The sequence below is a fragment of the Chaetura pelagica genome, unplaced genomic scaffold (genome assembly GCF_000747805.2).
Source record: "Chaetura pelagica isolate M959 unplaced genomic scaffold, ChaPel_1.0 scaffold40, whole genome shotgun sequence".
NCBI classification, from domain to species: domain Eukaryota; kingdom Metazoa; phylum Chordata; class Aves; order Apodiformes; family Apodidae; genus Chaetura; species Chaetura pelagica.
Genome location: NW_009952160.1, coordinates 3,270,876 through 3,285,960, shown reverse-complemented (window position 1 = coordinate 3,285,960; position 15,085 = coordinate 3,270,876). Strand labels below are relative to the sequence as shown.

The 15,085-nt window shown below is 40.5% G+C and overlaps 1 protein-coding gene across 1 annotated transcript in view; it reads left to right on the top strand.

The window, feature by feature from the left end:
• EPB41L4A (erythrocyte membrane protein band 4.1 like 4A) overlaps window positions 1-15,085 on the top strand; it is a 146,576-nt gene that overhangs the window by 89,367 nt on the left and 42,124 nt on the right. The window contains 2 exon segments of the mRNA XM_010007238.1: window positions 10,475-10,566; window positions 11,491-11,568. Of these exon segments, the coding sequence (XP_010005540.1) occupies window positions 10,475-10,566; window positions 11,491-11,568 (170 nt within the window).

Here is a 15,085-nt window from a genome sequence, read left to right as displayed (position 1 = left end):
AAAAATACAAAGTGTAGTGGAATAATTGCAGTCTGTTTGTGGTTTTTGGTATCTGCTTGAGTTACAAGTTTAGCTTGCTGAGTTATTTGTTGAAAATACTTGGTAGGTCTCTTAGGGATATTCAGGACTGAAAATTTGTAGCTTTGAAGAAGCAGTAGCCCTGCTGGCAGGATTACCTTTACTTGCTGTCTATGTATATTTCTTCATCTAAGTAGTGGTTGTTAATCTTGACCATTATTTCTCCATGAGGCCATTTGGTACTTCTAGTACATTCTGGGAGAAGTGTAACCCTGGCTGATAGCCTTGGATCTGTCGTGGAAGGCATTTCTTATGCTTCTGCAGATGTATTGTCAAGTTTTGCTTTTGTTACCCCCAAGTGGTTTGTTTCTATATGGTGTGGTAATCTATAGGAGATTTATTTCTGATGGTATGTTTGTTGAAATCATGAGTTGTTTGAAGGCTGGGGGAAGGTTGGGAAAACTTTCTCAATGTTTCATGTGAAGAGAGTGAGTGCCTGTTCATGTATAAACAAGTCCGAGTTTGGCTTAGAGTGAATTGCATTGCAGTAATGCTGTAGGGTTTTTGATGCCACTTACGTATAGTTTTTGTCTGAACCATATGGAATTGAAAAGGTTTAACATGCTGAGCAAAAAACCTGGAAGCTTTCTAAAACGTGCTTAGGATGAAATGGTCAATGTCAATGGCTGGTGAATACTTACAACTGTGATCATAAGGCAAGCAGCATTTGTAATTTCAAGTCTCAACAGGTACTTTCAGGAAATTGTTCAAGAGAACAGTAAGTACAAGGGTGTGTACCACCATTAAAATATCCTTTGCAACTAATACTGAGTTTAAGTGCTTCATATCCTAATGAGATCAGGAAAGGCCAAAATAGCCCAGAAGAATCTTCCTCTCCCCGTTTTATTTGTTTAGTTTTGTTTTTTGTTTTGTGGGGTTTTGTTGTTGTTTTTGTTTGTTTGTTTGTTTTAACATTCTGGTGGTGTTACTTTGAACTAAATTATGTATTGGAATCTCCGGTTAAAGCCATCATAAAATGTATGCTGTTCTGCACCCTAGGGGGGAAATGCTTGTCAATGTATTTATAGGACCATATGTTTCAATACTCTTTAACATTTTAAATTTAAAAATTATTTTGTTCCTCTGTTTTTTGGAATAAATGCTCTCACTTTTTCTATCCACTTGTGACATGAGTTTGCAGTATATGATAGGAGAGTAAATGTGCCATTTTTACTTCATCCTGCTTCCTGGGATACCAACTTATGTTTCAGGGAATTAATAGTTTCCTTGTTTCAGATGTGGTGTGCCAACTTTGGAACACGTTATGTGTTTCCAGTTAGTTGGAGAGAATGCCAGAAAAGATTCAGGAAGCGAGGAAATAATGGAGACATTCCTGTGTCTTAGATGAAGCTTTAAGGCAGATAGTGGAGGAATTAACATCCTGTAATAAGAGCAGATTATTTCTGAGTATACTGAGTGCTTTGTGTTAATCAAAATTTCCATATTGTAGTGGAAACTCTGTACAGGCTGGATTTTGTTTGTGTTCCTACACACTAGCTACGTTTATTCACACTAACGGGTGTCTTTCATGGGTACACCTGCTCATCAAGAGGAAGCTGCTGGTGCTTTTAGTACTGGTGAAGTGTTTCCCTTCCCCTACTTGGGGCTACTTTTGTAAATTTCCTTTTTCTCCCTTTCAATAAATTTGTCTGAGATTTTTTCAAACCTACCAGAAGAATTTGAATTTGTGCTTCTCACTAAAGAGGTGGAAACAGACATCTAGACATCCTGAACACAGGCAGACATGGCAGTCTAAAAGTACATGTTCCTGTTCTAGGCTACGTAAAAATACACTGTGAGATGCCTGCATCAGCCATAGTTATGGCTGCTGAGTTTGTTGTTTATATTGTTTCATTTTTCATAAGCTAGATTATTTAATGAGGAGGACATACACTTACTTCGTTATAATAAAGTAAGGTGCTTCACCTTTCATGTTTCATAGTGTAATCTCATGTACTTTTTATGTCTTCCATGAGAATATTTCCTTCCTCCTTATATTTAACTTCTTTAAATTTTTTCTGCATACTTGTTGCTATTGTGTGCAAGCGTGGCCATCAACATTTGTTTATATATTTCACTACTTTGCTTGTGTTCTAAGTTTTCTCCCTAAGTCTATTACTATTACACCTTCATAAACAAAATACTGCACTTAATATCTGTTTTGTGTTTTGTTTTTTTCCCCTTCAGTAAGTTTTCTTTTAACTAGTCACAAGGTATTCCGACTAAGACTGATAAGAGTGGAATGTTTTTGTAACTGCTGGGTCTTCAAGGTCACATCTTTACTCTGCCAGCTCAGACACTACGGGGAGATCTGTGACCCCCCCCTCCCCCTCTAGGAGGCTGAGTTAGACAGCAAAACTGGCCAGAGATATTCCATTCCATATATCTACGTAAGCTCAGAGGAAGGTCAGAAATCAGAAAAGACAACTTCCTTCTTGCTTCTTTTTCCCTTCTCTTCCGTCCATGGCCAGCGTCTGGGGAGGACTCTGTTCATCCATCACCATCGACCCCCAGGCTCGAGCTCTCCTGAACTGCATAACTCTACAGTCTCTCTCATTGTTCCATTAGTGGACCCGTGCTGTGAAATCTGAGCCAGAAACTTTTTAGGCGTTCTGTGAAACCACCAAGTATCAGTGTGAAATAAGGAACCTTTCCCCCCTGAGGACTACGCAGAAGGATTCCCCAAACATGACAATCACAAAGAATTTTTGAAGATGAGAGAAGTGTATTTTCCTGCACTTTCTTTTAAGAAAACAGAGATTCGTTTGATGCCTGTGCACAATTCCTTGTAGCATAGATGTCTGTTGAGCAACCTTGCTGGTAACAATCCAGCAATACAGGTGGCTGCCATGTACTCCTGCCCTACTCCCTGAATGCTGCAGTATGAGGCCTGATTACAATGGATGTACTCTGTGGAAGCAGGTAGTGGAAGGGTTGCACAGCACACTTCCTGTGCTTTCCCTGTCTGAGGAACATGGCTTGCTTTCTCAATTTCTCTCTCAAATGAGGACATGAAACAGACTAGAGAAGAACATGCTTTGCTAGAATGTTGAGATTGGCAATGTAACTGTAATCATATTCAGGAGTGAGAGACATGGGTTTTTTTTTTTCCTGTAGACACCAAGTACTTCTGGTGCTGTTCCCTGCAACCCCACGCTGTTTTCTGTAACAATGCTTTTTACTTTGTTTGCACTGTGTCTGAACATGCAAGTGAGTGACTTCACTCCTTCACAGTTTATGCAAAGCTTCTGTACTGGTAACTTCCCATGTTTCTCTTTCACCAAACTAGAAAGTGTTGAATGTACAGAACACTTGCTTTCATTGTTTTTTCTTGTAGGAGAAGGGTCTTTTTGGAAGTCAGAAGTTTTTGTTCTGAGGGATTTTGAAATATGTGTTCTTTCAGGTCAAAACAAACCCTCAGACTATGCCATTGAAAATGATTTATACTTTTTCAAGACATGCCTTCTTCTGCAGTCTTGCTTAGCCAGCGAAGAGGCCCAGCTCACCTGAATGCATTAGGAGAAGCTGGTAAAGACTGCTTTCAGGAGCAATACCAACCACTGATGTGTGCTAGAGGAACTTCAGGGCAGTTCCAAAGCACATAACACTCCCCATTCTGTTGACTGAAACTTGTCTAAAGAAAAGATTTGTGTGCTATTTTAAATAGTTTCAGGAAACCCTGAAAATACGCTTTATTTTTAAAATCTTTGTCAGAAGTGTCAGAAGTCTGAAAAGTAACTATATGAATAAAGTTGTTCAGCTGTACCCCTTCTTTTCCTCTAACACCCTGTATTCCCTCTTCTGTTGCAAATTCTAGGCACTCTAATTTTGGAACTCTAAGTTTTCATTGATTCCTCCTGCAGTTTCTTGGAAAGATTGAAAAGGGTTTGATGAGAAGTTCCTTCCATTCTAAAGTCCAGTTTTGGTTGAATTTAAATTTCAGACAAAAATATAATTTTAATCCTTACTATGGTTTAAGAATTACAAATTACTTTTATATCATTTGCATTTGCATCCACTTAAGTCAAAATGGTAGAGGAGGGTGGAGATGAGCAATACCTCATATAGAATAATTGGTTGGTTGTGGATTTTCTTGCCTTTTCTTAACTACTTTGTGTTAGAAGGATTGTAAGATTAGTTAAAGCTAGCTTTTTGAAAGCAAAATCTTCAGTAATGAACATATTTGAAGGATAACAAAAATTAAAATTTCTGCGTAAATTTAAATCCATTGTCACAAAGGTGTTAACTGTCAGTGCTTTTTTTTAAGTTCTTTTTTAATCTTTTTGTTTTAATTTATATAATACTGAGGCTGAGGTATGTTTGTTTCAATCTACACATCCTATATGGAATCTGGCACAGCATTATTAATTGTAATTCCTGTCCTGTATACAGTTCTTAAAGATTGACCTTGTGTAACCAGTAGTAATACATTGTCTGTTACATAAGGTATGACTGGTATGCATTATGTAAATATATAAAGACAGAATCTTTGCTATTGCAGTTAACAATTTACAGTGTCTAGCTCTGTGCCTAACCTGGCAAAGAATAATGGGGGGAAGCAGTAGCTTCAGACAGTAATTAATTCAGTTAATATTTCTTCTGCATCTACCTGCATGTGTATTACATGCACATGCTCTGTAATGGGGCAAGATCCCTCCTTATGTTATACTGATACTCAGCTAGACTAGGAACAGTGGTGTGTGTGCTGGCAGGGTTCCTACTATGGTTTTGAGTTTGAGGTTTTTTCTTCATTTTCTGACCCTGAATTGGTGGGGACCGACATGTGTCTTGACATAACTTGTAACAGGTAAAGCCTGCTTTGAATTACAGGTTTTCAAAACATTTTTGATCTGTGAAAGGTTGCAGTGCTCCAAAAAGCAGGTGTAAGTCTACTGACAGTGGTCCTCTTATGTATGGAGTATCACAGAATCACCGAATCTGAGGGATTGGAAGGGACCTTGAAAGATCATCTAGTCCAACCCCCCTGCCAGAGCAGGGGCACCCAGAGCACATTGCACAGGAACGTGTCCAGGCGGGTTTTGAATGTCTCCAGTGAAGGAGACTCCACAGCCTCTCTGGGCAGCCTGTCCCAGTGCTCTGTCACTCTCACAGCAAAGAAGCTTTTTCTGATGTTTACGTGGAACCTCCTATGTTTGCACCCATTGGCCCTTGTCCTATCACTGGACATCACTGAGAAGAGCCTGGTTCTGTCCTCCCAACACTTGCCCCTAACATGTTTGTAAACATTCATGAGGTCACCCCTCGGTCTCCTCTCCTCCAAGCTAAAGAGACCCAGCTCCCTCAGCCTTTCCACATCAGGGAGATGTTCCACTCCCTTCATCATCTTTGTGGCTCTGAGCTGGACTCTTTCAAGCAGTTCCCTGTCCTTCTTGAACTGAGGGGCCCAGAACTGGACACAATACTCCAGATGTGGCCTCACCAAGGCAGAATAGAGGGGGAGGAGAACCTCCCTTGACCTACTAACCACACCCTTTCTGATGCACCCCAGGATGCCATTGGCCACAAGGGCACATTGCTGGCTCATGATCATCCTGCTGTCCACCAGGACTCCCAGGTCCCTTTCTCCTACACTGCCCTCCAGCAGGTCAGCCCCCAACCTGTACTGGTACATGGGGTTGTTCTTCCCCAGATGCAAGACTCTACACTTGCCCTTGTTGAATTACTGGAGTAACCCATGAACTTAACAAAGATGGGATCTTCTGGTCTCCAGAGGGACGAAGCATAATTTTAAGTGTGTGTCTTCTCTTTTAGGTGGACCTGAGCTTGCCCACTGAGCTATTTGGGTACAAAGCAGCTCTGAGATTGAAAGCTGTGTAGTCAGGCTGGCACAGCAGAGCAAGCTGGGAGCTGTTTGCAAGGGCAGTGTATGTCAGCTCTAGCAGTTCCAGAGGCATTTTGTGGTTAGGTAGAGCAGTAACTGCTCTGAATTGTCTCCTTTGAAGGCATTACTAACATGCTTTCTGTCTTTCAGTTAAGTGGGGTGGGGGGGTTGTGGTGGAGCACTGTACAATTAATGGCTATTTAAGTGGAGATCTCAAATGCCATGCTAGATCAGTCTTCTGGCTGATTTGAGAGGTGGCATAAAGCAGATAAGGGCTCTGGCTACATGTTTGAGTGCCCATCTGATTATAAGCTTGTAGTATAGCCAAGCTATCGACATCCCCTGTGCTAGTCCCTCTCTTCTCCCATGGGTAAAAATCATAGAATGGTTTGATTTGGAAGAGACTTTAAAGATCATCTAGTTCCAACTCCCCTGCACGGGTAGGGACACTTCACTAGACCAAGTTGCTCAAAGCCCCATCCAACCTGGCCTGGAACACTTCCTGGGAGGGGGCTTCCATAACCTCCCTGGGAAACTGTTCTCACCACCCTCATACTAAAGAATTTCATCCTAATGTCTAACATAAATCTACCCTCTTCAAGCTTAAAGCCATTATGCCACTTCCTATCGCTGCATACCCAGTGAAAAGCCCCTCCCCAGCTTTCCTGTAGGCCCCTTTCAGATACTGGAAGGCTGCTACAAGGTCTCCTCGAAGCCTTCTCCTCTCCAGACCAAACCCCAACTCTCTCAGCCTGTCTTCATAGGAGAGTTGCTCCAGCCCTCTGATTGTCTGCATGGCCCTCCTCTGGACTCACTCCAACAGCTTCATGTCCTTCCTGTGTTGAGGGCTCCAGAACTGGACACGGTACTCCAGGTGGGGGCTCACAAGTGCAGAGCAGAGGAGGAGAATCACCTTCCTTGACCTGCTGGCCCTGCTTCTTTTGATGCAGCCCAGGATATGGTTGGCTTGCTGGGCTGCATCACACATTGCTAACTCATGTTGAACTTCCATCAACTAACACCCACCCACAGGTCCTTCTCCTCAAGGCTGTAAATCATGGTGAAGATATGGCAATACGAAATTTAACATGTTTCAGAGACTGCAGGACAAGCTCTTAAAGTGCATAAGAGGAGAGGAATATTTTATGCTTGTCTCTGGAGGTTTTTAGCGTCTGGCCTTTTTCAGGATTAGGAGAAGGTAGTCACAGCTCAACAACAAGATCCCGCTACAAGAGATATGCCTGTCCTTTTGCAGCCTCTGGGCACATGGTCATAATCCATAGCTGGATTCCTGAAAGAAGAGACGAACACCAAAGCTGTTGAAAAAGAGAGTGTGCAGATGACTTAAGACCACTTTGGAAGCAATGAGCCATCATGCTTTATGATGTCTCACCTGTAGTACACTGGGCACTCTGAGAGCAACAGGATGAGTGGCAGGGAGGCACCAAGCAACACTGAATGTTTGTGATAATTATTTCCTATAAAGGCCTTTGTGAAAGTACAATGGGTCTTTGTTTCTTTTGGTGCAAATACATGAGAATAATCAGAAAAAAACCCCAACTACCTCTTGCTACCTGAAAGAAATTACTGTTGCTCAAGATGCTAAAAATATTGTCTTTTGTTGGGAAAAAAAAGTTAATGGTGATAACAGGTAAGGTCATGCTTGCTTTACCTACAGTAATGTATTTATTCCCTTCCTTCTGTAGTAGCTTCATTTTTATATATGCATTTATAAATTGTGAGTGTAATCACAGTACTCTTGCAAGCCTTTACTTTTTAAAGTAAATCTAGGTGTGCTGTATGGAGTGTCATGTTGGACTCAGTTGCCGTAAGTTATTGAATCCTGTGGAGAGAAGGTGAAAAATGAGAAAAGAATTACGAATTGTCTCCTCTGTGTTGGTGAAAGACCTTAGAGATTAATATTTCAGGTTTGCTTTCTCTCTCTTCAGTAAAATGTAACTGTGCTGTTTGACTTATGACAGACATCCATTCCGAGGCAGTATTTTTCAGATGTGTGCTTTTCCTTCAAATTCAAATAAATAAGCCTCAGTATTCTATCAGAAAGCTTATCAGTCCATCCCATTATTTTTAGGCAGTTTTTTTCATTTTCCAGGTCGGACTTCCATAACTTGTTGATAAATTGGATCTATAGGGATATACTGTTTTTTCCTGAGTGCCTTCTGTTACTGCATGCTAAGTATAGATGTTTTAGCATATAGTTAATATTCAAAATCTTTTTCTTCCACCTTAGAAAGAATGCCTTCAAATGATGGAATAAGTAATGTTTGCTGGTCAGATTTTTCAATCATATGGCAATGTAACTATACTGTCTTTTAGTCACTTACTGATTTTCATTTGGTATGTGCCATTTGCTCTGTATATGGGAAAATTCTAAAACTTTAACTTAAAAAAAGAAGAAAGAATTGATAGGTTAAACATTTTGCCTGACATGAGTCTTTAACTGAATTCTAGTGGCATTCAAAGTGGGCTAATAGGACATGGCAGAAATACCATGTTTTAAAAGGTCTCTTTAGAAAAAGCCCAAAATACGCCTGGCTTCTCTCCACCCCTCCCTTCCCCCAGTCCACAATCTCTTTCCTCCAACATGATGAAATTAATAAATAGAAGTGCAGCAGAGGATTCCTTGCTTAAAAACACAACTTAGGAATGGACAAAGAAGGTGCAAGACATATTAAAAGATATATTAAGAGTGAGTAATTCAGTTATCTCCTAACAGAATTCAGTTGTCTCATCATATTGCATAAAGTTTGCCAATACCAGTGGTCTGATCTGATACGGTTCTTTAAAAGTGCACTGGTGACTGTAGTTGTGTGGATTTATGTGTAACCACATCAGATGACAGTCTGATCTAGCAATTGTAATGTAAATTAAATAATAAAATCTGAAGCTACGAGTATATGTAAAATAAGAAAATGAAACATACCCATTGATAGGCCTTACTTAAAACTTTAAAAATATAAAAATGCAGGATGATCATTCAGTGGGTTTCTGGTTGCCAGAGGAGCAAGAGGACCATGGTTACTGTTGAAAATTCTAGTATAAATCTCCTTGGCAATATCCAAGATTCTCCAGGAAAGTTTTTTTTTCTTTTTTTTTTTTTTTTCCTCAGCTACTTAGATTTTTTTCATGTATTTGAAAGAGCTTCAGTTTTAAAATGTATGGATTTCCTTTTTATAAATTGAACTTACTGTTGCTCCAAGTTAAACCTCTTGTGAATCCTGCAGAGAGATAAAGATCCCTGTCAAGCCTGAAATGGTATTTTAAGGAACTGTAGGAAGGTAGTTACGGGACTTGTCTTACTGCAGTCCTCTTTCTTGGTATGATGCTCCAGAGAGGAAAATGTGCTTTTGAGAGAAAACTGAGGAATGATTTTCATTCCTTGGATATTCCACAGGACTGTTCAAGCCAGCCATTAAACAGACTAAAATAATCCATGGGAGAATATGAGCATATGTGTATGTCTCCAATTTGTTGTGTTTTGTTTTGGGTTTTAGTTTGGTTTGGTTTGTTGTTGGGGTTTTTTTGTTTGTTTGTTTGTTTTGTGTTTTTTTTTGTCAGGGAATGAAATCTCAGTTAAATTCTGTCATTTTTACTGTTTGTTTGAAGTTGGAGGGAAGGCTGCTTGAGCAAGTAATTTGTGATTTTGTGAGACTGCCTGACATCCTGTCATAGATACAGAATATTTTTTATTTAGAGGTGAAATTTGGAATTCTAGCGAACACACCAAATTAGTTTATGGTTTACCAGGTGCTTGCAGTTCACCTCATTAAATGAAGAGTGGAAGAAACTTGCCAGAACTTTTTAACTACGATGCATGGTTCTGCAAAAGTGTAACTAACGTAAGGGCACCCATTTCCTAAAATCAAGTGCTGAAGATGGCATGAATCATACACTCTTTGTAATTCACGTATCAGGGAGACGGTTTTAGGACTAGGTTTTATTACTGGCAGTATGGTGCCATGCTGAGGATTCACACTGAAGTCAGTGGTTCTGCTCACTCTTTTTGCAGGTCACAAATGCAAATATGTTTTGTGCATTTTCTCTCTCTGTTGTTGCTTTGTATGAGTTTATCACAAATCTTGAGTTTCTTTCACTCGTTTTTGCCTTTTTTTTTTTTTTTTATACTATTAACTGGAGCCTTGGGAATATGCTTTTGCTTGAAATCTTAGCTGCAGTTTCAAAAAACATCAGAAACATAGCATTTGGGAAAAAAAATTGTGTTTTAATTAGGAAAAAATATTATGTCTACAAACAAGAATAAAGGAACACAAATGTTTCAATAATCTTTATCTTCTCTTTTTCTGTAACTAAGGAATTGATTATTTAAATATCTGTTTTCAGGCAATGAGAAACCAAAACAGGAAACCTCTTTTAAATGAAGAAATCTACTGAATTATAGAACCTGCTTTTCTTCATACTGATCTTTTTTCTTATATGGATTAATATGAGATAGTTGGTTCTTGTGTTCAGTAAATGAAGATTCACTTCACTGGCCGAATCCATCATAATGATAGTGATTTGTTTTGTTTTCAGTGCAATGAAACTTCCTTCTTTTTTGAAGCCCCTAACAAGGTCACATGCAAACATCTCTGGAAATGCTGTGTAGAACATCATACGTTTTTCAGGTGAGTGATGCAGAAGTTGTGGTTTCGTTACTGAAAGGAAGGGGTGGCTGCAGTGAGTAAGAACATTGTTGTGTCTTGAGAGTGGTGTAACTCAGGCTTGGAAACACAATTTTGCTTTTTGTTATTAAAAGCTTATGCCTTCCCTTTTCTTACAGTTAGGTGAAAGAATACTTTTAAAATTGGGTAGTTTGGTGGGTTCTTTCTTCTTAGATTTCTTTTGGAAACAGTATCTTAGGTTGCATAAAGTAGGCTTTAACAGAAGTATCCACAAATGTATATGGCAAGATCTAAGACGCCATATGCGTTTTCACATATTTAATGATAAAATTTCCTACAGCAGCATTGACTTGAGAGAGGCCTTTCGACTGCAGACATTACTATTTCCTGTAATGCACAGAAATTTTGGGTTTTTTGAGAAAGAGTTTTCTTAGTTGAAAACTGAAGTGTATAATGTTTTCAGTGTTACACAGCTCAAAACACTTTTATTTTACTGTTGCAAAACCATTAGCAAAAATGTGCAAGGGTGTCTAGCTAGGAACTCATTGATGGCATCCTTGGGGCTGGTGTTAGCAATGCTGTAAATGAGTATGCTCAGAATCCCTCTTGCAGGCTTATTACTGTGGCATGATGGTTTAGCCAGTGCCTGGAAAATTCTAAGTGAAAAGCTGCTCATGCCAGCAGTTTACAGTAGACCCTGAAATACAGAGGTGTGTAGTCAAAAGAGAAGGGCATAAATGTGTGGCTTTGTCAAGCTCTCAACCCCATAAAAGTCTGCCTGCAGGTAAGGATTAAGAGGAACTAGCAGAAAATTGGTTTTTTTTGAACCTGAAGTTTGTATTTCTCTTTCCTTTTCTTGGGGAGAGCACTGTAATTAAGACCTATATGTGTAACTAACTCTATTGTTTTATTTTTCAAACTACATAGAATGCCAGAGAATGAATCAAACTCTCTGTCAAGAAAATTCAGCAAGTTTGGATCCATAGGTTATAAGCGTCGGTACAGGTGAATTTATTTTACTGTTTGTCACGAACTTCAATTCCTTCTTCGTTCCTTCTTTTCTTCTCTTTTCTTCCAATAAAGAATAACCCCATCCAGACTATGACTCAGAGTTCTGCTGACAAAGCATGAATCAGGGCCCTTTGGGAGTCTGGCAGTTTTGGGACAAATATGAGTTTCTTGTCATTCTCCAGATCCCCAGAGTTGGCTAAGGCCACTGTGGTAGCCCATAGTGGAAGTGAGCACAGCCTTGGCAATCCTTAAGTCAAAATGGCCTTATTAAGTCCTGAAATGTTTATGTCCTAAAGGATTTTTCCTGACAGCTGGGAAATACCCAAATGAAGAGAAATGTTGGCTGCTGCCCTTCTTCAAGGAATTAGTAAAGAGTTGGTGAAAAGAGGTGTATAAAGTCTGTAACTGTGATGCCCTTCTTTACAGCTGCAGTTGAGCTCTGGTGGGGGCTCTCAATCTGAATGGTTATGTCTAATCTGGTTGCAGATCTGGTTGCTGGTACAATGATGTTGATTTAAGCATAAAAATGAAGGCAGGTCTGAAGGAAGCAGCGGAATCTTTTTGGACTGGAATAGCTGGCAAAATTTGATAAACATTCAAGGCTGCAAGCCTTGAAAGATGCAGTAAACTTCAGAGTAAAGGTGTATAGAGAGCACTTTTAGTCTCAATTTCAGCCTGACTTAACCAACCAGACAATGTGACATAAAAGGCACTTGGTACTGTGATACAGAGGAAGATGTGGCAGGGAGATTGGGCTTAAGAACCTCTAGCTGCTGTGCCACGAAGGACTAGCAGAATATAGGATGTAGTTAAAATTGTAAGATGTCAAAACCCAGTAGTTTTATTGAGATTTTGTGTTTTTAAGGCTGTTGAAATGTCAGAGTCTTTGTCTAGTGAGTAAGGCACTTGATTTGGCAATTAGCGGCCACTGTTTTAAATCCAATTCTGTTGCATGGGCTGAGCAGTTTTGACCTAGATAGTGTATGGTCTGATTTCTAGATTTGTTTTAGAGCTGCCATTTAATATTTCCATGGCCTGCAAATATATCAGATTTGCTTAGTTTTATTTTTGGCTTCTCAGTATGTCTCTCCTTCCTCCGTCCTCTTTCACCATCACTCAAGAAGTACATGGATCATAATGACTAAGGCAGACAATCATTAATGAGGCAGTTATTTGTCACTGCCTCATAGGAAGACTTTTCTCCATAACTCATAATTTCTCTAGCATGTCCTGTATTGGAGTTGTTATCTGTGGTGTGTAATAATAGCAGTGTGTAATAGTAGTGTACTTATATAGTGTAAGTGTATTACAGTTATTCTTAGTCAGAATTCATAGTCAACTGTCTCTTACTCTTGGATGTAAGAACTTTTATGTAAGGAAGATGCTACTGATGGAAGAATGCAATGCCAGTTTAAGCCTGAGCTCATGTAACTGAATCTGGACTGGTTTTGACCAGCATCACCAGTGTATTTCTGTCTCATCTTCTCCAACATATTTCATAGCAATACAGATTATTTGGGTTATCACATTCACTGGCATGATCCAGTTTCTCTTTACTGTGCATAAGAGGGGAATTATTGTGTTGGATCCTAACTCGCATGCCCCCATCTGTGAAAAGAGAACTCAGTTCAGTGGATTCTTGACAGACTACTACAGATGACAGTTTCCTCTATTGGACCATTTCAATAGATTGGAGGAGGGTGCTGGGGAGAAGAAAGCTTTGTACTCACCAGGACTTTACAAGCAATTAAAAAAAAAAATATCATGAAGTAGTTAACCACAAGCAGGAACAGAGGAATAATATTGGCCCACTGTTAAACTGGAGAGGTGAACCAGTCACCAACAATGCTGAAAACAGAGGTCCTCAACGTCTTCTTCATCTCTGTCTTCACCAGTGCTGTTGGGTCCGAGGCAATAAGAACAGAAATCCAGACTGATGACCCACTGTCAGTGAAGGAAGAGTTGGTGTGTCAACTATTAGAAGAGCTAGACCTGTACAAATTGATGGGCCTAGATGCCATCCACTCTAGGGTGTTGAGAGAGCTGGCTGCTGTCATTGTAAAGCCACTCTCCATAATCCTTGAGAAGTCATGGAGATTGGGAGACATCCCTGAAGACTGAAGGAAGGCTGATGTCACCCCTGTCTATAAGAAGGGTTCAAAGAAGGACCCAGGCAGTTATAGACCCATTAGTCTCACTTCAGTCCATGGAAAAGTCATGGAGCAAATCCTCCTGGGGACTGTCACAAGTCAATTGAAGCACATGACTGGGAAAAACCAACATGGATTTACCAGGGGCAAATCATGCTTGACAAACCTGATTACCTTCTACAACAAAGTGACCTGCTCGGTTGATGAAGGGCAGGTGGTGGACATCATCTACCTGGACTTTTCCAAGGCTTTTGATATGGTCCCCCACAGCCTCCTCCTGGGAAAACTGACTTGTTACAGCCTTGACAAGTGGTCTATGCAGTGGGTGGGGAGCTGGCTGACAGACCATACCCAGAGGGTGATAGTAAATAGTTCCTCCTCAAACTGGCAACTAGTTACAAGTGGGATCCAGCAGGGATTGATATTGGGCCCAATGTGACCTGGATGTTGGCATCAAAAGCACCCTGACAATACCAAGATGAGTGGAGAGGTTGGCATTCTGGAAGGGAGAGCCACCCTCCAGAACAGGCTGGAGGAGTGGGCTAGCAGGACCCTTGTGAAGTTCAGTGGGGAGAAGTGTAAGGTCTTGCAGCTGGGAACATGTCATCCAGGAGTGCGGTTCAGTCTGTGATCCACCTGGCTGGAGAGCAGCCCTGTGGAAAGGAACCTGGAGGTCTTGGTAGGTTAACAGGCCCAACATGAGTGCACAGTGTGCCACAGTGGGAAAGAAAACCAACAGGATGCTGGACTGCATCAACAAGGGCATCACTAGCAGAGATAAAGAAGTCATCATCCCACTCCTGCTCTACTTGGCCCTTGTCAGACCACACTTGGAAGATTGCATTCAGTTTTGGTCCCCACTCTATAAAAAGGATGCAGACAAGCTGGATAGAGTCCAGAGAAGGACCACAAGGATGATCAGAGAATGGGAGGACCTGCCATGTGAGGAGAGGCTGAGAAAACTGGGTTTGTTCAGCCTTGAGAAAAGAAGGCTCAGGGGAGATCTTAATACAATGTTCCAGTACTTAAAGGATGAGTAGCAAGAAGATGGAGGTTCCCTATTTACAAGGACTCACATGAAAAGACAAGGGGTAATGGGCATACGTTGCTCCTGGAGAGATTCTGACTGGACACAAGAAGTAAATTTTTCACCATGAGGACAATCAAATAGTGGAATAGTCTCCCAAGGGAAGTGGTAGATTCCTCCACATTGGACAGTTACAAGTCTCAGCTTGACACGATGCTGAGCCGTCTCATATAGACAATAGTAGTACCTGGAAAGGTTGGACTAGATTATCCTTGAGGTCCCTTCCAACCTGGCATTCTATGATTCAGTTAACTACATTTGAGTTATTCCTGCT